General features: G+C 48.8%; 1 protein-coding gene across 1 annotated transcript in view; it reads right to left on the bottom strand.

Annotated features, from left to right (window-relative positions):
• The window catches only part of LOC116068454 (transmembrane protein 132B), a 337,983-nt gene that overhangs the window by 229,350 nt on the left and 87,649 nt on the right, over positions 1-20,984 (bottom strand). Inside the window, exons 2-3 of the mRNA XM_031338009.1 lie at positions 17,888-18,779; positions 2,682-2,828 (exon numbers count right to left, since the gene is read on the bottom strand). Coding sequence (XP_031193869.1) covers positions 2,682-2,828; positions 17,888-18,779 — 1,039 coding nt within the window. The remainder of the gene's footprint in view (positions 1-2,681; positions 2,829-17,887; positions 18,780-20,984) is intronic.

The raw sequence follows: 20,984 nt of genomic DNA, 5'->3' as shown, positions 1-20,984 counted from the left end.
AGCCAATGGAGCATCTCAACAAATTCATTTCCTCTGCAGCTACCATGGAGACTCTCTTTCTATAAGCCCAGCACTCTTGGCTTCTTCCAGCCCAATGTCAGGTTGAGTGACATTGCACTTACAGGGGCGTTTCCCTCCAACTCATGTCACCATCGGTGTTCATGGCCTCAGAAGACCCACTGGGTACCCACTAAGAACCTCTCTCTCTCTTTCCCCACTCTGCCCAAGCCCTTGGGAACACTGATCCAAACCTTGGCTCTGAGTTGGTATGGATGGACATATGATCCAAGTTGTTCCAGAAAGAGCCCAGGACAACCATCCTGGGGCTCATGCTAAACTTAACCAGGAAAATCAACTTCTCCCTAGAGTAGCAGTTCTCAACCTGTGGATCGTGACCCCCTTGGGGACTGAACCATCCTCTCACGGGGGTTACCTAAGACCATCAGAAAACAGAGGTGTCTGCATTCCGATTCCTAACAGTAGCAAAATGACAGTTATGAAGTAGCGGTGAAAATAATTTTATGGTTGGGGGTCACTACAACATGGAGAACTGTGTGAAAGGGTCGCACCATTAGGGAGGTTGAGAACCACTGCCCTAAAGTGACTGTGTGGTCAGAGGGACACTAGGAGTTCCTGGCCACTACACTGCTCCCAAGAGGGAAGGGAAGACCCTGGCGTTGGGTGGAGAGACAGGTTGTGGGGAAACTCGGAGCGCCAGACACCCCTCCCTTCTGATGTAGACCACTATCAGCATGGAACTGAGCGGCACTACCTGGATAACCACACGGGGAGATGAGTTCTCCCACTGTGAGTATTAAACTCAGCAGACCCTGTGCTAACAGAATTGAGCTACAGGCCTGGGCAGGGCCTATCTTTGAAGAACATGGCCACCTATGCCCACTGACTACCCTCTTGTTCCCCTCATGCCTTGGCAACAAAGCCTGCCTTCTACACAGGAAACTCACCTCCCAAGCCAGCCTGCTCCTAGGCCAGGGTTCCTCTGTTACCTAGATCTAAACCAAAACTCGTCTTGGGGGTAGTTGGGGTGGCGTCAGGAAGAGACACTCCATTTCTTTCCAATAAGTAGATATTGCTGGATGAGTCTGCGATACAATGATAAGCTGCAACCATTAAAGACACAAGCTTGGAAGATGCCCAAGAAGCCACACAGAATACTGCTGTGTGAAGCAGCTGTGGAAACAGACACCTCTGTCTTTTCTATGGGAGGCCATGAATCCCTTTACAAGCAACCACTTTGGGGCAATCACCAGCACCTTTGCAACTGGAAGCCCTTGAGCCGATATTGACAACTCAGGACCCAGGGCTCCTGAAAGGCACATTCAGATATCCGGGGAAGCCCTGGTCATGTGATATCGCGGCCCACACTCCATCCCTAACACTGTCTACCCTAGGGTGTGATCGATGAGTTCTGAGGAGGAGGTGTCGTAGTCAGCATCAGACCACTCAAGCCTGAGTCATTCTTCCTCCTGGAAGACATTCACAGGCGGCACAATGAGGCTCTGGGGTTGGCTGAGGTCACAAGAGAAGTGACAGCACACACCAGGCAAGTCCATTGACAAAAGCTCAGCTTCCGCTCGCACGGGACGCCACTCATGACCCACGCTGACTCATCCCTAAGGGCCGTGTGTCTCCTGGGCACCAGAAGACCCAAAACTAGAGAAGAGAGAAAAGAGTCTAGGATGATTTACAGGGATGCACGTCTCGGTGGCCAGGGCATTGGACTTCACCTTGGGTGGCATCTGAGCTGATGGCAGGGTCAGCAGCCACTCAGCCAGGACTGCTCCTTGGCTCAAGGGGGAAGACAGACAGATGGGCAGACAAACAGATGCTTGATAAGTAAGAGAATACAGGTGGCAAGGAGTGGAGTTGTTGAGTCAGGGATTGTTCTACCCTCTGCTGCTGAGGTGGTCAAGCCCCTCCCTCGCCCCGCCCTCACCCCGCCCTCGCCACGCCCCCACCACGCCCCCACCCCCAGGCCAGCTTCTAAAGATTGCAAGGAAACTGGATTTGAGATTCTGGATTCATGGCCACCCCACCCCTGGACCCCACTTCTACTCCCACCCCGAGAGGTGGGTTCAACACAACAGAAAAGGCTCATTTAAGCAGCCAGGGGCCAGAGACGGCTCAGCGGGTAAAGGTGCTTGCCTCTTGTGCCTGAGGACTTGAGTTGAACCTCGGGTCCCATAGGAGATGATGAACCAACCCCTGAAAGCTGTCATCTGACCTCCACATGCACCAGGACACGCAGACGGACTGACCGATGCACACACCAGTAATACTAACAGTAATCGTAAATAAAAATAACAATTTTAAGTTTTTTGAGGGACAGTCAGCTGATAGCTATGAGCACCCTGCTTGCTTTTTAAAAAGTGCTTTCCCGCTGGCTCTCTAACTGATCCATGCTCACCATTTCAGCCTTCAGTTCTTCGTGGGAACAACAGTAATAACAATATGGTTGTCAGACTCTAAACCGTGATAAAGGAAAGACGAGCAGCTTCACTGTGTACTGTGCATGAGATCATAAAGGATGGATGTTCTGAGCTGCTGTGCATCCCTGCTGTGGCTGCCCAAGGCTGGTGCGGCTGATGGAAGGTCCACCCACCATCCTGAGCATGTCTCTCTGTCCCTTGCTCTAGTCAACCACACATCACAGGGCTCACCTGCTCTGGGTGTCTGGGTGGTGGCCCATGCAGGACAGGGCAGCCGTGGTCTGGGTACCGTCCTGTTCAATCTCCTCCTGCACTGCCCACTGGTCCTCGTGGCTCACCCGCACGGCCATTATCTTCACACCCGCAGCCGCCTTGATTCTATGACGTAAGAAGAAAGCAGACACATGAGAAAACAGGCTTCACCTGGCCAGGACCATGAGAGACACTGTGGTGGTCTGAATAGACTTCCCCCCCTATCCCCATAGACCCTTTGTGATTGAATGCTTGGCCCATAGGGAGCAGCACTATTAGGAGGTATGGCCTTGTTGGAGGAAGTGTGTCACTGTGGGGATGGGCTTTGATGTGGCCTTGTTGGAGGATGTGGGGATGGACTTGGAGGTTTCCTGTGCTCAGGCTTCACTCAGTGTGAAATGAGATCTTCCTCCTGGCTACCTTTGGATCAAGATATAGAATTCTTGGCTCCTCCCCCACCACGCCTTCCTAGACACGGCCATGCTTCAGGTCATGATGATAATGGACTGAAACTATACATCAGCCCCAATTCTAAGAGTTGTCTTAGTCATGGTGTTTCTTCACAGCAATGAAACCCTAGCTGAGACAGACAGCATCCGTCTCACGTGGAGAGTCCCTTCCCTGGAAGCTAGAAGGAATGGAGATTGTGAATAGCTTTCCTCTAAGGCTGATCTCAGGGACAGTGAGATGGCTCAGTGGTTGAGGCACTTGCTTCCAAGCCTGATGTTCCATGTTCAGCATCCAAAACCCACATGGTGAGAGGACCAACTTCCTCAAGGTGTCCTCTGACCTCCGCACACCACCATGGCCCAGGCACCCACCTCCACACATCCAAAATAAAGAAATAAATGTAAGAGAAAAATACAATGCTGATATGCTGACTCATTCCAGACCATGGGCACTGGCTTCCATGGGTAAACCCTGAACTGGGGAAACTGAGGCAGGAGAATTGCTACAAGTTCAAGGTCAACCTGGGCTACACAGTGAGACCCTGTCTCAAGAATCAATAAGTAAATTAATGAATCTTGTCCCTTTTACAAGTGCCACAGTGTGTTACCACACACCTCCATTTTTCCATCACTGGGATTGAAATGAATGGTTTTATGCAAATTTTATCTTAAAAAAAGAAGCAAGAGGCCACCAAGATGATTCAGTTAGTAAAGGTGCTTACCATCAAGCCTGAAGACCTGAGTTCAACCCCTGGGACCCACATGGTGGAGGGAGAGTGTGGGGAGCAGTGGAGCTGAAGAGGCATTCCCCATGGCAAGATGGCGCCTACTTCACTGTCAACTCCTAGTAAACAACTGTTTGCGCATGTGCGTAGAGAACTGTTTGCGCATGTGTGTAGAGTGAAAAGACGCCATGTCACGGCCCATTCCGGGGTGTCACGTGGGGTGATGAGCGAACAGCCAATCATGGGCAGACACGCCGCGCTGTGGGCGGACACACCGCACTGTGGTGTATATAAGCAGTGCTGATTATTGGCTCGACCTCTTTTTCCCTCTGGGAGAGGGCAGTAAACGTTGCTGCCGAAGGATCCTAGTGTCCCTGTGTTGTCTTCTTGTCAGGGAAATGACTGCGCGGGCCACAGGAGAGAACAGATTCATGCTATGTATCCTTGGGTCTCCATGTGTGCACCACAGTACACACACCAACACATGGCCACTAAATATATGAATAACTGTGAGCAGGGGTGGTATATGTGTTAAAACACCTGAGAGGCCCAAGGACTAAGCCTTTCCTGGTAGGGTCTGTGGCATGGGTGATGGCTAGGCACCAGACCCGTCCTGAGGCTTAGCTCTGTCCCCTGCCTTAGGGAATCTAGAGTGGACTCAAAGATGCCAACCCCTGAGTATCCATCAGATACAAAGACAGGACTCTGCCTCCCTCTACCTCTGTGGGACCACCGCAGCCCTAGCTTGGACAGCACACCCCAGAGGCTCCAATGTCACTCATCTGCCACCCTCTCTCCTGAATCTGATCAATCATTCTTCCTGCTGGATTGGAGTCTTAGTCTCTTCTTCCACAAAGCTTTCTTTCTTGATACCATGACACCCTAGCAGTTAATTTATGCATACCACAAACAGAGACATCCTGTTCCATCCCTGCCTCTAGCCAAAGGGCCAAGGGAAGAGGATGTTCCAGAACTGATGTCTACATTCAAAGTCCTTCTCACCAAAGCTGCACCCTCTGGCCTGTGGGTCCTCTAGCAGCTCACACAGGGATGTTTCCCACACACACGATGGCTCAGAAGCCCTTTATCATACCACTGATGGTCAGAGGGAAGTAGGAACCAGTTACTGGTTAGCCCACAGAGACCCCTTCCCTGTAAGACCTGAGCTACATCACTGAGCTTGTAAGTCTCCGTTTCTCCTGGATGAGAGTCCCTCATCCACTGTGGTCTTGGAGGGATTAAGGATGCTCACAGGACAGTGGATGAGAGGCCATCACTAATGGTTGAATTCAACCACAGAAGTACTAACTACTCTCCGGAGACCTGGCTGGGCTTCTGGGCTCCCACGGCCAGGCATCCTGAGCCCTACTCTGAGTCTCCAGGCAGAATCTAACCATTCCTTCTAGATATTTTCTGGTCCTAATTTTGGGCAGAAAATTCTTCCCACCTCCCAAGGCAAAGCCATGGATACACACACACACACACACACACACACACTCACATACATACACACACATGCACACACACATACACACATACATACACATATATACACATGCACACACACATACACACACATGCACACACACATACATACACATATATACACATGCACACACATACACACACACATACACACATGCACACACATACACATATATACACATGTGCACACACACACACACAATTCTGGCACATTCACCAAGCTTTCAAAGGATACCCCGACTCCTTCAGACACCTGACCCTGTCCAGCTCTCATACATGAGACTTTATCTCACAGTGAGTTCTCTTATGGCCACAGGGAGACTGCAACAGCTTCAGAGCGCACATCTTTACCCTCAGTTTAAAAAAATAAGATTCTCCTTCTGAGAACAAAAATCTTAAAGCCAGTTTTTATAGGCTGAATTTGATGGGGTTTTTCGTAATGGATGAGGTTAATCCCATATCAGAAGGGTTTAAAAAGAAAGGGTGCCAAAAAGAAATTCAAGTCATAGAGGAAGAAATGCATGCTGGGTATTAAAAACACTTGTAAAGCCAAATTGTTGATATGCTGCCCGTCTCTTAAGCACAAATTATGAAATTCTTCTTAAAGCTCAGTCTCCCAACTAAATCCCCCTTAACTTCAGGCTATATTTGTTAAAGAGATTTAAGCTCACAGAAATTCAGGTCTTAAATATTCACTAACCTTGTTTTAGGAAAAAAAAATATGTATCTTCAGACTTGGGGATATTCTTAGCCCTTGATATTTTAAAACTACAATATCTAAAGCTCCGTGGAAGAGATTAGTGGCCCTGCTGCTGTGGTGATCTGGAGGTCTCCAAGGCTAAGCAATGAGAGCTGCCACCGCAATGTGTCCAGAACGTGTAAGGAAAGTTAGCCAAGTGACTCGGTCATGGGCTAGCACACGGAAGAAGCCTTCCAGGAAATGGAGCCATCCAAGTGCAAGGTTTGGGGGCTGGGGAGAGAGTCCAGCTTGTAAAGTACTTGCTGCTCTTGCTGAGGACCCTAGTTGGATGCTCGGCACACAGGCAAGGAGGCTCACAACCACCCTGTAACCCCAGCTCCAGGGGGAAATCTGTTGCCTTCTCCTGCAAGTCACTGCATGGACATGCATGTAAAGACCGATCCCTGAATTCTTCTCAGGTATCTGGAGGCTAGAGAAGGCAAACTATGCTGAGAGCACTTTTTGAACAACAATTTCAATTTGAAAGATAGAAGAGAAAAAATAAATCCATCTGAGGAGACCTTTGAGCACTTGCCACATCAGACCTGCCGTGGCACCCGCAGATCAGACGGGCTCTCCCTCTTGCACTCTCCAGAGTGGATGCTGAAAATACATGTATTTTGGGCCCTTGAGTCAGAGTGAGAACGAGAGGCTCTAAAGAAACAAGAAGATCTCTGAGAAGCATGGGGCTCAGCTTCCAAGATCAGAGATTCTGTGCGTAGATGTGAGCATCCCCTTAGTGGCACGTGAGGCCAAACAAGTCAGGTGCCACCAGGGGAAATCATCAACACGTCTGACCTTGCTTCTCAGCTAAAACTTACTTACTTAGTTTCATTTATGTATTTGACACAGGGTTTTACTATGTATCAGCCCTGGCTGTCCTAGAACTCCCTATGTAGACCAGGCTAGCCTGGAACTCATGGAGATCCACCTGCCTCTGCCTCCCCGAGGGTGGAGACTAAAGCTGTGTGGCACCACGCTTGAGTGTCTACAGAAAATGGTAGGGCCAGCAGCGAGACTCCTGTCTGCTTTGTGATACCAGCTGTGTGTTTGTGACTTTTCTCATTACCTACATAATATCTCGTAATAACAATTTACAGAAAGTGGGGCTTGATTCAGTTTCAAGGCACAGCCCATCATGGTGCCAAGGCGCGGAGGCAGCGGAGCGTGAGGCAGCTGGTTACATTGTATCCACAGTCAGGAAGCGGAGAGAGATGGATGCTGGTGCTCAGCTCACTGTCTCCTTTTTATTCAGCCCAAGACCCCGGCCCATGGGATGGCGCTGCCCTTGTTCAAGGCAGATCTTCCACCTCAATTAACCCAATCTGAAAACTCCCTCACAGGCGTGCTCAGAGCCTTGTTTCCTAGGTGGTAATAAAGAATGTCACCTTGGCAGTACCAACCATCATACTGAGCATGCCCAAAAAACGCTCTACTCTAACCTGCCAACTGGGTTCTGTGACCCTGGGCCAAGCATGCCGGAAAGCGTTCCTATCCTCCTTCCTTCTTCAATTCTGACGCTAAACTGAGTATGCTTAGGAATGTGCTCCCCACCCTCACCCAGAGGGTGTTCCCATTTGAAAACATAATGCGCAGTCTCCCCAATAACAATTGCCACACTTCCTCTGTTTGGAAGAGCGTCACTCTAGAAATAGCACCAACACCTTCTTTAGCATTCTCTTTCCCCTAAGCTTTCATTTCTTGGCCACACTTGTGTAAGCTTTTGGGCTAAGCTGGGCACCCACGGCCTTCCCTTGTCTCTTTGCTTCAACCCTAGAAAGTCAGCTGGGATGCACGCATCTCGAGACACACACCCACAACAGAGACCAGACATCGGGTGTCTTCTTCTGTTATTCTCTACCTTCTTTCTTTTAAGATGCTATCTCTCTAGTGGTCTGGAGAGGTATCTCAGTGGTTAGAGCACTAGCTGTTTTGCCAGGAGATCCAGGTTCAGTCCACAGCACCCACACAGTGACTCGCAATGGTCTGTAACTTTCCTCATGATCCAAAGCTGCCCTCGGCCTCCTCAGGCACCAGGCCTGCAAGTGGTAAACAAACATACATGCAGGCAAGACACATATACGTATAAAATGAACATAAAATTTAAAAATCAAGACAGGACCTCTCACTGATCTTGAGGCTGCTAGACTGGTTGGCTAACTATCTCCCAGCATCCCCTTGTCTCCGCCCCCTCACAGGTACAAACAGCCATGCTGGACTTCTTACATGGGGGCTGTGGATTTAAGCTCAGGTCCCCATGTATGTACAGCAAGCGCTCTTAACCCACTGAGCCATCTCCCTGTCTTTTTGTCAGGCATCTCTGAACTGTAGCTTTCTTTCTATAAAGCCATAAGTACCCAATGTGTCTGTGCTGGAGAGTTTCATGTTAACTTGACACAAGCTAAAATCATCTGAGAGGACAGAACCTCAATTAAGAAAATGTCTCCATAAGCTCCAGCTGTATAGCACTTTTTAAAATTAGTAATTGATGGCAAGAGCCCAGCCAGTTGTGGATGGTGCTGCCCCTGGGCTCGTGGTCCTAGTTTCTATAAGAAAGCAGGCTGAGCAAGCATAGGGAACAAGCCAATGAGCAGCACCCCTCCATGACCTCTGCACCAGCTCCTGCCTCCTGGCTCCTACCCTATTTGTATTCCTGTCCTGACTCCCTTTGATCGTGAAGTATGATGTAGAAGCATAAGCCAGATAAGCCCCCACCACCTCCCTACATGGTCACGGTGTTTCAGCACAGCAGTGGGAACCCTAAGACAATGTCTTAACATATTCCTAAAAGTGAAAACAATGTTAATGCAGAGGCGATACCTGGATAAGGATTGTTTTCTGGTCATATATTTGAGCACCTAAATCAGCAAGAACAGAAGCTGCCCCTGAACGGTCCATGCCCATCTCTTACACCACTACCACTGAATATTAACTGACAGAACCCATCCAGTCTCTGACATTTCTGCTGTACAGAGGACCAGCCAAAATCCACCCCGTGTTCACAGAAGATGCACAAAAAGTCAATCCTGCAACCCAAGGGCAAAAAGCAGGGGGGATATAGAAAGGCTGCTTAATATTCTCTCCATCCTTGTGAGAAAAGAAAGCAAATATTAAATCAAGGAAATCTCTGGAAACAGTCAGAGAGCTTGCCTTTGTCGCATCCATCACTTTGGTAATAAATATTAATAAACAAACCTAAGACAGGGAAAAAAAAAACCCCACAATTCATAACTCAAAAGTCGCCTGACCTTTTATGGGATTAAACTCATTTTCTGTTGAGCCTTCTATTTGTAGAATGTTCCTGGTAACATACATTTTCACAGATCTACCAGAGGCTCTTCCATCGGGATCTTCCCAGGGGCTCAGGAGCCACAGTAAGGTGTTTTCTTCACTCTCTCAGACACACACAGGGGTTTGTTCCCTCTGCTGTGTGGGATATGCCCTGTTTAAGGACATCTGTCCACAAGCAGTGTGCTCACAGCTACCAAGACACACATGTGCACAAGACACGCAAGCAGGTCCACCCTCAGCACACCACGCTAGTTCTGATCCATAGAAATTTCTTCCAAGTTCTAGATCCACAGATGAATGAATCCTTGAAATCACCTCCTAAGGTTGCCAAGGATGGAAGCTGGAGAGACAGCTTCGTGGTTAAGAACACTCATTGCTCTTGCAGGAACAAAGGTTTGGTTCCCAGAACCCACATCAGGGCTCACAACCATCTGTAACTACAGTCCCAGGGAGATCCACTGCCCTCCTCTGGCTTCTGCAGACACTTCATGCACATGATATGTATACATACATCCAGGTGTATTTAAATTAAAATAAACAAATCTAAAAGAAGTGGGAGAAGAAGACCTCAAGAACTAGTGTCCTTAAAATGTTCCTAGTTGACCTAAGCCTTAACCCACCCTTAAATATAACAAAACTACCCCATGCCTCTTGTTCCCGTTCAGAAAGCACCACCAGCCATGGAATAACCCAAAGCAGAAATTGGGCACACACACACACCTCAAGGCTTACATAGAATTCAGAGGTCAACACTCAGGGCTGTTCTTCCATGATGGCTTCTGGGGGCTTCAGGTCATCTGACCTGTGTAGGAAGCACTTTTATAGGCTGGGCCATCTTGCCACCCCACACACGCACCTCTTGCCTTTCTAATATTTAAATCTATTTCCATCTTCATTTGGCCAGACTAACATTTTCAACAGTAGTAAGTGATCCCTCCAACACCAGCCCCATTGCCCTCCAAGATCTCCCAACCTGTTCAAAGAGAAGAGACATAGTTGTCACCCTGGGGATCTCTCTGTGTGGATAGGGGTGGAAAGAGAGGAAGCATGCAGACCTTCCCCCATCCACCCACATGAGTTGCTCCTGAATATAATCATCATGGCTCCCAGGGTCCCTTTAGGGTCCCTTTCAGAAGGCCACTCTCATCCCATCTGCTGAGACCCAAGGCGGTAAACTCAAGTGCCTCCAAGGACGGGGCTAGAACCCATAAGGCACTTGGTGGGTGGATTCCCTGTGTGAGCCGATAACAAAGGCTGGGATTAAAGGGGTGCGTGCGCCACCTTTACATTTTCAGTATTGATAATGACAGTGGATGTGATGGGACCAGGTGCTTCCAGGGATGTCTTGCCCTGACATCCTGCTATGATGGATAATACCCTGAGATTACAAGCTAGGGCAAACCCCTTCTCCCTCAGGTTGCTTTGCGCCAGGTTGTTTTATCACAGCAACCAACACGAAACCAGGACACCCAGGAACCTGCTTCCTTCCCACCGCTCCACCATCTTTCTATGAAACCAGACTTTGCTAGCGGTGATTCCAGCCAAAAGCACCCAGAACTGCCAATATCTGACACTTGGTCCCCATCTGGTGAGGCTGCTGTGAGACAGCATGGAATCTTTAAGAGGTGGGGCCTCATGGGGGGAAATGAGTTGCTGGAGGTGTTACCCAAAATTATGAGCCACCTGGCTTCCACCCCGGTTGCCCTCGGCTTCCTGGAGGGCAGACACTGTATAACAAAGCCGCTGCCTCTCACTCCCCTGCCCTAGGTTAAGAGAGTCTTCCGTCAGGCCTCCCCACTGGGATGACCCCCCGCCTCAAATACATCATGTCTCCTCCAAGTCCCTCCCATGGTCAATCTGGATCCACTAGGGACAGTCTAGATGGATGGCCAATGTCAATGCTAACCTGTTTATCTCTCTCAATCTCCCTTCAAAGTAAGTCCTTCGCTATCTTGTCTTTTGCCAGGGGGAAACTGAGGCACAGAGCACAATGTAGGGAAGCTAAACTAAGCCACCTGTCCTCGGTCTTGGTTCTTGAGGCCGCCTCACTCGGCCTCCATAATGTTTCTGCCTCTCTCTTCCAGTTGAGCCCATAATGCAAACTCTCCGGCCTTGGTGGGGCTCCCTCCTTAGAGCTCCTTGTCAAGCAAGGTGAATACTATCCTCCTGCCTTGTTTATCCCTCTGCCCTGAGAACCTTCCATACACTCCTAGGGCATGCAGGTCCCTATCAGTGTGAAACAGATACACTGTTTAGGGCATTGGCCAAAACCACTGTCTCACCCATGAACAGAAGCTTAGAGCCCCAGAGGTGCGCAGGGGAGCTAGGCACCATAGCACTTAGGGTTGGTACACGCCTTCTGCTCTTGACTGTGGACAGGATGTGAACAGCTGCTTCAGATTCATGCCGTCTTGACTTCCCCCACAATGGTGGACTTTAGTTTGGAATTATAAGCCAGATAAATCCCTTCTCCCTTAGGTGCTCTTGCAGCAACAGAAAACAAAGCTGGGACACTGGGTCACTCAGGATCCTTCCCCAGTGGCCAAAGAAGCCAACCATTCCCATGGATTTTTGCTTCAGATCATCCTTTGTGTGAGAAATAAGGATTTCCTATGTAGCCCAGGCTAGCCTCAAGCTCATACTGACCCTCCTGCCCCAGTCTCCCAAATGCTGGGTCATAGGAATGCACCATAAATGTACCTACGTCCGTTTACCTAGATGCCTGGGTGTGGGTTCACCCGTGGGCATGCTCACTCGATGCAAACCGTACCTGGGTACATCTGTGAAGGTGTAATGCCATCTTGCAGATTGGGTACATCTGTGAAGGTGTAATGCCATCTTGCAGATTGGGCCAGTGGGACCCCATGATCTCCCCAGGGACCACTCAATGTCCCTGTTTGACGGAAGATTTCCTTCAACCCTCAGAAGAGGAATGGTGAACAAGATGTCGCCTGTGAGCCCCTCCCTCAGCCTCAAACGTCATTCTCTCAGGCAATCTGGACTCACACCTTGGGGGAGTGGGCGTAACCCCCATTTTAAAGGAGACAAAATTGCAACAAGGGAAGTGTGAGATAGCCCCTGTTCCAGACAGCTACCTACAGGAGACGGTGGCTGGACAAGGAAAGGGACACAGACGGCCATCTCGGACACAACCAGCCTTTGAAGGAACAACCTCCAACTCAGTTTCATCCGAGGCTGATCCCATTCATCAGCTCGAGCAGTGGTTCCCACCCTTCCTAAACCTGTCACACTTTAAGATAGTTTCTTCTGTTGTAGTGACCCCCCACACACTATTAAATTATTACATTGCTGCTTCATAGCTGTAATTCTGCCACACTTATAAATTGTAATGTAGATCTCTGATATTTCCAATGGTCTTAGGTGACCCCTGTTGAAAGGGTAATGTAATTGCCCCTCCCCCAAGGAAGGGGTTGTGACTCAGGTTGAGACCAGCTGAGTTAGAGGAACACACACCATCATTCGGCCTTTCTGGTCCTGGAAATCCCTAGGTTATCCTGGACCATTTTGCTTTTTCCAGGTGCCATCTGTGTAACTACTTCCGATTTTTCTTTAAAACTGGCTGACTTTACATTCCCTTCTCTGGGGAGAGAGCGACACATTCGCTCTTGTCATGAAAACCAAAGCAGCCTCGCTTTCAGTAAAGGGAAAGAAAACCCTAAAATAAGTACAATGAAAACAGAACAATGTTACTGAATTCCAGCCAGACTGCAGTCTGCCAAGGCCTCAGAGCCTGGGCCGTGGGTTCTTGTTGTTCCCAACACAATAAAGCAACAGATGAGATTCACACGTGGCTGCGGGGTACCATAGACCATCTCCCTGAAGTACCTGGGATGGAAGACAGACAGACCCCAGTGACCAAAGACCTGTCCTCCATACCCTAGCCTCCCTGTGCGTTCTGGGTATCAACCTAACTCCACTCCTCCATGGCTGGTGCTTCCCGGGGGGGGGGGGGGGGGTGTGAGGACACACTGCTATGCAGATGGTGTGTAGCCAACGTCATTGCAGAACATGGTAACTTTTGGAAGGAGGGTGAACTAACAAAGCGAAGCACGGGAATAACACAGAGGTGAGTCTATGTTTGTGCTGGGTCTTACCCAACCAGGCTGTGGCTTCCTCAGGATGCTTGTCCCGTCACCATGGTAACATGAAGCTGCTTCAGCAAAGTCAAACTTTCTACTCAGTGTTCCACCGCGCCGAGGGCTCCTTCAAGACCACGGCAGCCACCAGTTACAGAACAAGTCACCGGGGCTATAATTATATAACCCAGTGGGTGCCGCACACACCTGCGCCCTGCTGCCTTCTCTCCTGTATAAATGCAGTTTCTTTCAAGCTCAAAAGCAGAGGAGGAGGATGCTCGGTTCCTGGTTGTAATTAACTCCAGAAATATGTGTCCTTTCACAACGAGGTCAACCTCTGTGCAAAGACCTGGGGAGTCTCTGAGGAGATCGACACTAGGCCCTGAGATAGGTTGGTGATCACCTGATGATAGGGTGAGCTACAGCCTCCTTGCCCAGTGTGTGTGTGTGTGTGTGTGTGTGTGTGTGTGTGTGTGTGTGTGTGTGACATACAGAAGCACACAATCTCTGTTTCTCTCTTTCTCTTTCTTTGTCTCTCTGTCACTCTATGTCTCTTTGTCTCTGTCTCTTTGTGTCTCCCTCTGTTTCTCTCTGTCTCTCTGTCTTTCTCTCTGTCTCTGTCTCTCTGTCTCTCTCCTCTCTCTCTCTCTCTCTCTCTCTCTCTCTCTCTCTCTCTCTCACACACACACACACACACACACACACACACACACACACACACACACCAGCCTGGAACCAGAAGAATAAACATGATGGCTAATCAAACCTGAAATCAACTAGAACCCAAACTGCTGGGCATTCCTGGAATTTTCTTGATCAAATTTCGTGAAGTGGAAGACTCCTGCGAAACCTGGGCTGTACCCTTCTGGTGGTGGCTCGGATGGAAGGACGCGCAGGAAGGAAACTCTGCTTTTTGTATGCTCACCCTCACTCTCACTGGGCTGGTTCATCTGTCTTGTCACTGTGGCTGGTATTAAACCAAACGTCTTCTAGATCCCAACATGGGCTGAAGACCAGCAACTCTCCAGGAGTCCTCCAGGACTCACTTCAGCAACAGACTAGGACTTCAGAGACATTCAGCCTCTGAACAACTCTGGATTCTCTGTCTTCCGTCAGGAGACAGCTACGGTCAGACAACCCAGACTGCATCCTGTGAGTCACTCTAATAAATACCCTTCTGTTCTATGTGCTCATCCTATCCATTCCGTCCCTTCAGAGAACCCTGACTAATACAGAGGAGACCATGGCTAACCAGTGAGTCCCAAGGAGCCTCCCAGCCCCACCTCCACCCAGTGCTGGGATTATAATCTCACCCTGGATTATAACCTGGCTTTTTTGCATAGGTTATAGGGATGGAACTCAGGTCCCATCACTTGCAAAGCAAGAAATTTAACCACCTAAACTTTCTTCAAGCCCGCTTAGCATGTGAGTGAGTTCTGCATGCTCAAATGAGCCACTCAAGACTGCATATTCAAAGGAGCCCTCCAGTACTGTGCATTCAAGTGAACGTCCTCTTGGCCACAGGTTGGCCCCGAGCATAAGACTGATTGTCGAACTGATTTCTCACCCACGTTTATAGATAGACATGGTTTTTTTTTTTTTTTAAATCTTAGTTCAACTATTCCAGCACATTGTGTCTTATCTAGATTCCGCAAAATTTCCATAACAGCAGAATTTACATACAGATGGCAAATAAATAAAGCTCGAGTGTGGCTTGGTCTGTGGTTCTCGTGGTCAGTGGGTCCTATTAGGGCTTTATGAACTCGCTCAGTGATGGAATGTTCCATCGATCTTACAGATGGTGGCGGTGCGATCCAGCCCCGCTCCGGAATGAAATTAATTCTCAGCAGTTCTTCTGTTATGTGAAGGCACCAAAATTGAGTTTCTTCTGTATGCAATGCTAGAAATATGTCTCATCTCTCCTTCAAGCCACAAAATGAGTCCCTCTCCCTCTCCCCTTCCCCTTCCCCTCCCTCCCTCACCCACTTTCCTTAATACCATGACATTGCAATTAGCCTATAGAGCACAGACTAATCAGCACAAAAATTACCACATGGAAGTCAGTCTAGGCGAGAAAGGAAGGAGGGGCAGTTTCCACGATACAAGATCAACTGGGAAAGCCAACCGCACCCCAGAGCAGCCCCCAGAGCTCTCGTGCTGTCTCTGGGAGTTGAACCTTGTCAAGAAGCCCCAAGGACTCAACCATACCTTACTCTCTGAACCAGCTAGCTACCTTCTGTGTCTGCATAGGGGAGGGAGGCAGCATTGGTGACTAAGCTGGGGATTTAGCCAGAAGAATTTTAATGGAAAGTGGCAAGTCCACATGAGTAAGCCTCTGGTGAGAGAGTGCTAGAGTGCTGGGAAAGGTCGGAGCTCCCCTTTCCAGTCTATTCTTAAGCCTCTATGTCCAAAGGGACACCCTAAACAGGAAGCCCAGAGTAAGATACACATGTGCTGTTCGTCTACTGAGCAGAGCTCACACGTCAGGTGGCAAACAGAGCTGCAAATGTCCGCACTGTTTTTGGTTTTTGTTTGGGTTTTTTTGTTTGTTTGTTTGTTTGTTTGTTTTTTATACTTTTTGAGGTAGAGTTTCTCTCTGTAGCCCTGGCTGTCCTGAAACTCACTCTGTAGACCGGCCTCAAACTCATAGATTCACCTGCCTCTGCCTCAGGAGTGTTGGGATTAAAGGCGTGCGCCACCAGCACCCGGCAATGTCCACTCTTGTAAGCTCAGTTTAAGGAAGGGGAAGACACAGGTGGTTTTAGTTTGGGTTTCAGTTGGCTGCAGTGAAACACCAGGACCAAAAGGCAAGTTGGGAAGGAAAGGGTTTATTCAGCTCGACACTTCCACATTGCTGTTCATCACCAAAAGAAGTCAGGACTCAAACAGGATAGGAGCCTAGAGGCAGGAGCTGATACAGAGGCCATGGAATGGATGCTGCCTACTGGCTTGCCCCCCATGGCTTGCTCAGCCTGCTTTCTTATAGAACCCAAGACCACCAGCCCAGAGATGGCCCTGCCCATCATGGCATAGGCCCTCTCCCATTGATCACTCATTTTAAAAATGCCTTGCAGACAGATAGATCTCAGGGAGGCATTTCCTCAACGGAGGGTCCTTCCTCTCTGATGACTCTAACCTGTGCCAAGTAGACACACAAAAGCAGCCAGTACAAGGGGTTAGAGAGGCTGGTTCACAACAAAACCAAGCACTAGGGATGATGAGAACAGCATTTGCTTTCCTGATGGAGTGTCTCCTAGCCTCAGCTTCTTCCCCCTAATATACCTATGTGATCCTTGTCTCTTGCTTAAGCTCCTCCTTCCATCTGGACTCACCTCAAATTCAAATCGCCCACTCTCAAATTCTGCTCACCCTTCAGGGCTCTAGATGATACCCTGCTGGCCTGTGGTGTATACACACACACACATACACACACACACATACTCTTACACACACACAATCATACACACACTCACACAGAGAATCAGAGAATCTTTTGCTACTCTGGCTTCTATTTGATCATTCTCTAGAGAGGTCAAAGAGCATCCACTTTTATAAATACGTTCTACTGCAACCCACACCCTCATCCTGGACGTTTTCAGGCCACAACAACAACAAAGCTGAGAATGTCGTCAGAAAGATGAAAGATGCCAGGCACAAAGAGCTGCTGAGTCACCACCAAGCACTTTTCAGAATGTCCCCCAGCCCCCTAACTGTCATCTCACTAGATCTCTGGCTCATGTGAGGATCTCACTGCCTTGGGCTCAGGGCCTGCAGAACTCTCAGTACTGAGCAACCCCACCATCCTTGCACTGAGAAATGACAGAACTCCAGAGTGACCCACAGCCACAGAGAACTGTCCCCAGAAGGGCCCCCAGGTGCCTGAGAGCATATCTATAAAGGTTTGCAGCTGCCAGCGCATATCTGGCGCATGGTACCCTAATTCCATCTTCTAAAGCATTCGCTGAGCCATAAACACGCATCTCTTAAAGCTCACAAGTGTCACTCTCAAGGACCCAAGAGCCATTTCTTTGAAATAGAATTCTCAGGAGAGACAAGGCTCTGTCTCCCAGGTTCTAACAGTCACAGCCGGCAAGATGAAGCAGGTGTCACATCCACACTGGTGACTCCGAACACTCTGTCACTCTCTTTCAGCTTCTTCTCTACCCTCCGTTCCTCCCTCTGAAACGGCCCACTCTCGCTCTCACAAAAACAGAGGTCAGCACTTTGCTGTCGGTAATTACTAGATAAAACCCGTCCTCACAACCTTCACTAGAATTGAACACACGGGCCTCTGACAAACCCCTCAACAGTGATCACGTGACCAGCCCCACCCTAGCAGCTGACAGCTCAGGGTTCACCAAGAGCCAATTCTCCCATCTGATGTCACAAAACTACTTACCGAAGAGTGAACTGCTCCGCCAGGGAGCCACTGGTCAGAGAAACCAAAAAGGTGGCCGCGTCCCCTTCTCGGATGAGGTTCAGAGGGATCGAGAGGGCCACATTGTCATCGAGGGTCACCAAGGACCAACGCAGGTCATCCTGGGTAGGGTAGACCACTACGCTGCCGATCCTTTCCCGGGCAGGAAGCACTGGCTGAGGCTCCTCGTGTTCTGAGTGGATATTGTTTTCCCATTTGCCCTCCTCCTCCAATGGGCACTGGCCGGCCTCGTTGGCTGGATAAAGCGCAAAGAAAAGCTCCATGGCTGTACCACCCAGCAACGCCGGGATCTCCTCCCGGGGTTCAAGGTCCAGACCTGAGCTGAACCACTCAGGCAACAACTCCAGCTCGGCCACACACAGCCCAGGGGCCCCCTGTAGCCGGCAGCTGGCTGCCACCTCCCTGGCCTCCGGGAAGGCAAACATCTTGACACAGGGAAGATCATCCCCAGGGTCATTTTCATCCCAGCCCATGCCGGTGACATAGAACAGTGTCTGCACTTTGGGCCTGTTGGAAAAGATGGAGCTGTCGAGGATGTGGGATTTGAGCCTCCAGTTGAAAGGGAACCTCTCCGTATTTCCAAAAGGGGTGGGCGTGAGCAGGAAGTCCCAGGGCACCGGCTTCTCTACGGAGAAGGGGCCGTAGCTGGCATTGATGGCCGGAGGGCTCTGGGCTCGGTGGATGAAGAGTGTGGCAGATCGGGCCTGCAGGCTGGCGTTGCGCATGAGGTCCTGGTTGGCCTCCTTGAGGAAGAAAGCCTGCTCTGCATCAGTGACGTGGAAGCCGGCTGGGAGATAGGCGGGCAGGGAAGAAAACCTCTGCAGGCTGTCTGCAGCGCCTCGACCTGTGCCCTCTGCACAAGAAAGGAGAGGAGAGTCAGGGTCAAGTTCTGGTCCGCTCTGTGAGGAAGTCCACATAACAGCATCTCGGCCCACCAATCCCAGCAAGGTGCTCCACGGCCCCACGGCCCACCTTCCCCTCCCATCATGGAAAAAAGGGAAAGAATCTTAAGAATCTTCCAGAAAAGTCCAGTAGCAAAGGAGCCCCGCTGGCCAAAAACATCTAACAGTCCTTGAGTTAAACAGTTGCCTCTCCAGAAGGGAAATGTTAACATTTCCCACCCTAGGCAGGCAAGCATAGGGAATGAGTTAGAAGCCTAGGACTCCACTTGGGTTGGGTTACATACACTCTGCTCTTCTTAACAATGCATTTGGCAACTGCTTACTGCGCAACATCCCTCTCTGAACATCAAGCAACCTTGGATACCTACCTACCTACTCAGGCTACACTTACACACCTCTCTCAATAATGAAACCGTTTTCTCCTCCCATAACAACAAGCAAACTTAGACAGTTCCTATTCACATATCTTCCCGATGCGTCCAGGTATGAAGAGTGGAAAGGCCAACCTGGCCTGAACTGGTTTGTATACATGTGTCATAAAGGCAAAATTGTGTCCTCAAGTAAGTATGTAGGGAGACTCCCCGAGTTACCGGCCTTATACCTATGTACAACTAGGAATATATAAGATTAAAACCAGATGCATCATGGGAAGGTCCATGCATACACAACTAAACCTCTATTTTTTTAATGTAGTGTGTGATATTTGTGATCATATTATGTGTCATGTCACATACATGTAGAGGTGATAGGATGGCCTGCAGGACTTGATTCTCTCACCATATGGGTCCTGGGATCAAACTCAGGTCTTCAGGCTTAGCAACAAGTGCCATCGCCCACTGAGCCATCTCGCCAGCTCTAACACTCTCTTTACATGTTATCCAATCTCAGGTATTCTATTATAGTAACTGAAGCAGATTATCATACATTTGACTCTATTTGGATAAAACTAAGATTTATATTTGCATATGTATATACATATCCTTATATCTGTATGTCTATAAAACCCAACAAAGGTTTTTTTTGGCTTTTTATTATTTATATTTCTACTTTCAATGTGTCACTGTGTCACAATAACCAAGTACTATTCATTAAAATGTGTAATACACATGCAGAAAGAAGCTTTATGTATGCTACATGTTGTATATGTACATGCATGCATGTGTTGTGTGCATCTGTGTGTGTATCATGTGTACATATATGTGTGTGGTATGTGTGTTTGTGCGTGTGTATGTAGGTATGTATGCATGCATATATGCATAGATGTTTGTGGTGTGTGTGTGTGTGTGTGTGTGTATGTGTGTTATCTAGGCTCTACATGCAAGTAAAAACATGACATTTTTCTTTCCAAGTCTGGACTACTTCACCAGGTGAAATTTAAATTAGAGTCTGTTTAGGTATGCTGATTATTTGGGGGGAGTCTCTCCAAATGAGAAAATTACATTCCAGGTGAATTTTCTGATGGAATAACTCACTAGCAGTCCACAGTGAATAGGAAAAGATGACACACACCCCCTTTGGAGGGACTGTGAGGATACCTGGCTCTCCTGTGTTTCCCGTTGTACCTTCTCCTAAATTCTAGCCCATGTCCAGGGTGGGGTTTAAATTCTGATTTATTTAGAAGTTTGGAAAAGGAAATCTGAATAAACACACATTTTTCACGACCTCCATTCTTCTTTATGGATTGGTTTACTTTTTTATCTTTCATGTGGTTATGCTACATCACTCAAAAATCACACAGACCTTAAAGTCATGCCTTCTCTCTGTTGGAGGCAAAGGCTTGGTTTTATCTGAAACATCTCTAGGAGGCCTCATTCCTGTCCCACCATCAATCAACCAAGATGTGATGTAAACACTATCTCACGGTCTCTATGGACAACCAGAGACATCCACGGCTGAGACCACATCCTCCCCTCCAATCAGATGGTAAGCAAACATGCTACCTTGATTTTGGAGCATTTATGAAGTCCCAAGACTGTCTTGGAAGCGCTCTAGCCCTGGCCAGGGAAGGTAACACTCCTCCCTCTGATTCCAAAATATCATAGAGAAGCAATATTCTCTTTCCCACACTCAGGAAGACCTGTATGGAATATGACTCAAGGCCTGTTTGAGGCGGCACCAAGAGCAGGAAATGAGAAAGGCTTCAGGAAGCCCGCAGA

Source organism: Mastomys coucha, unplaced genomic scaffold, assembly GCF_008632895.1.
Source record: "Mastomys coucha isolate ucsf_1 unplaced genomic scaffold, UCSF_Mcou_1 pScaffold22, whole genome shotgun sequence".
NCBI lineage: Eukaryota > Metazoa > Chordata > Mammalia > Rodentia > Muridae > Mastomys > Mastomys coucha.
This window is presented reverse-complemented; position numbering and strand designations above follow the sequence as displayed.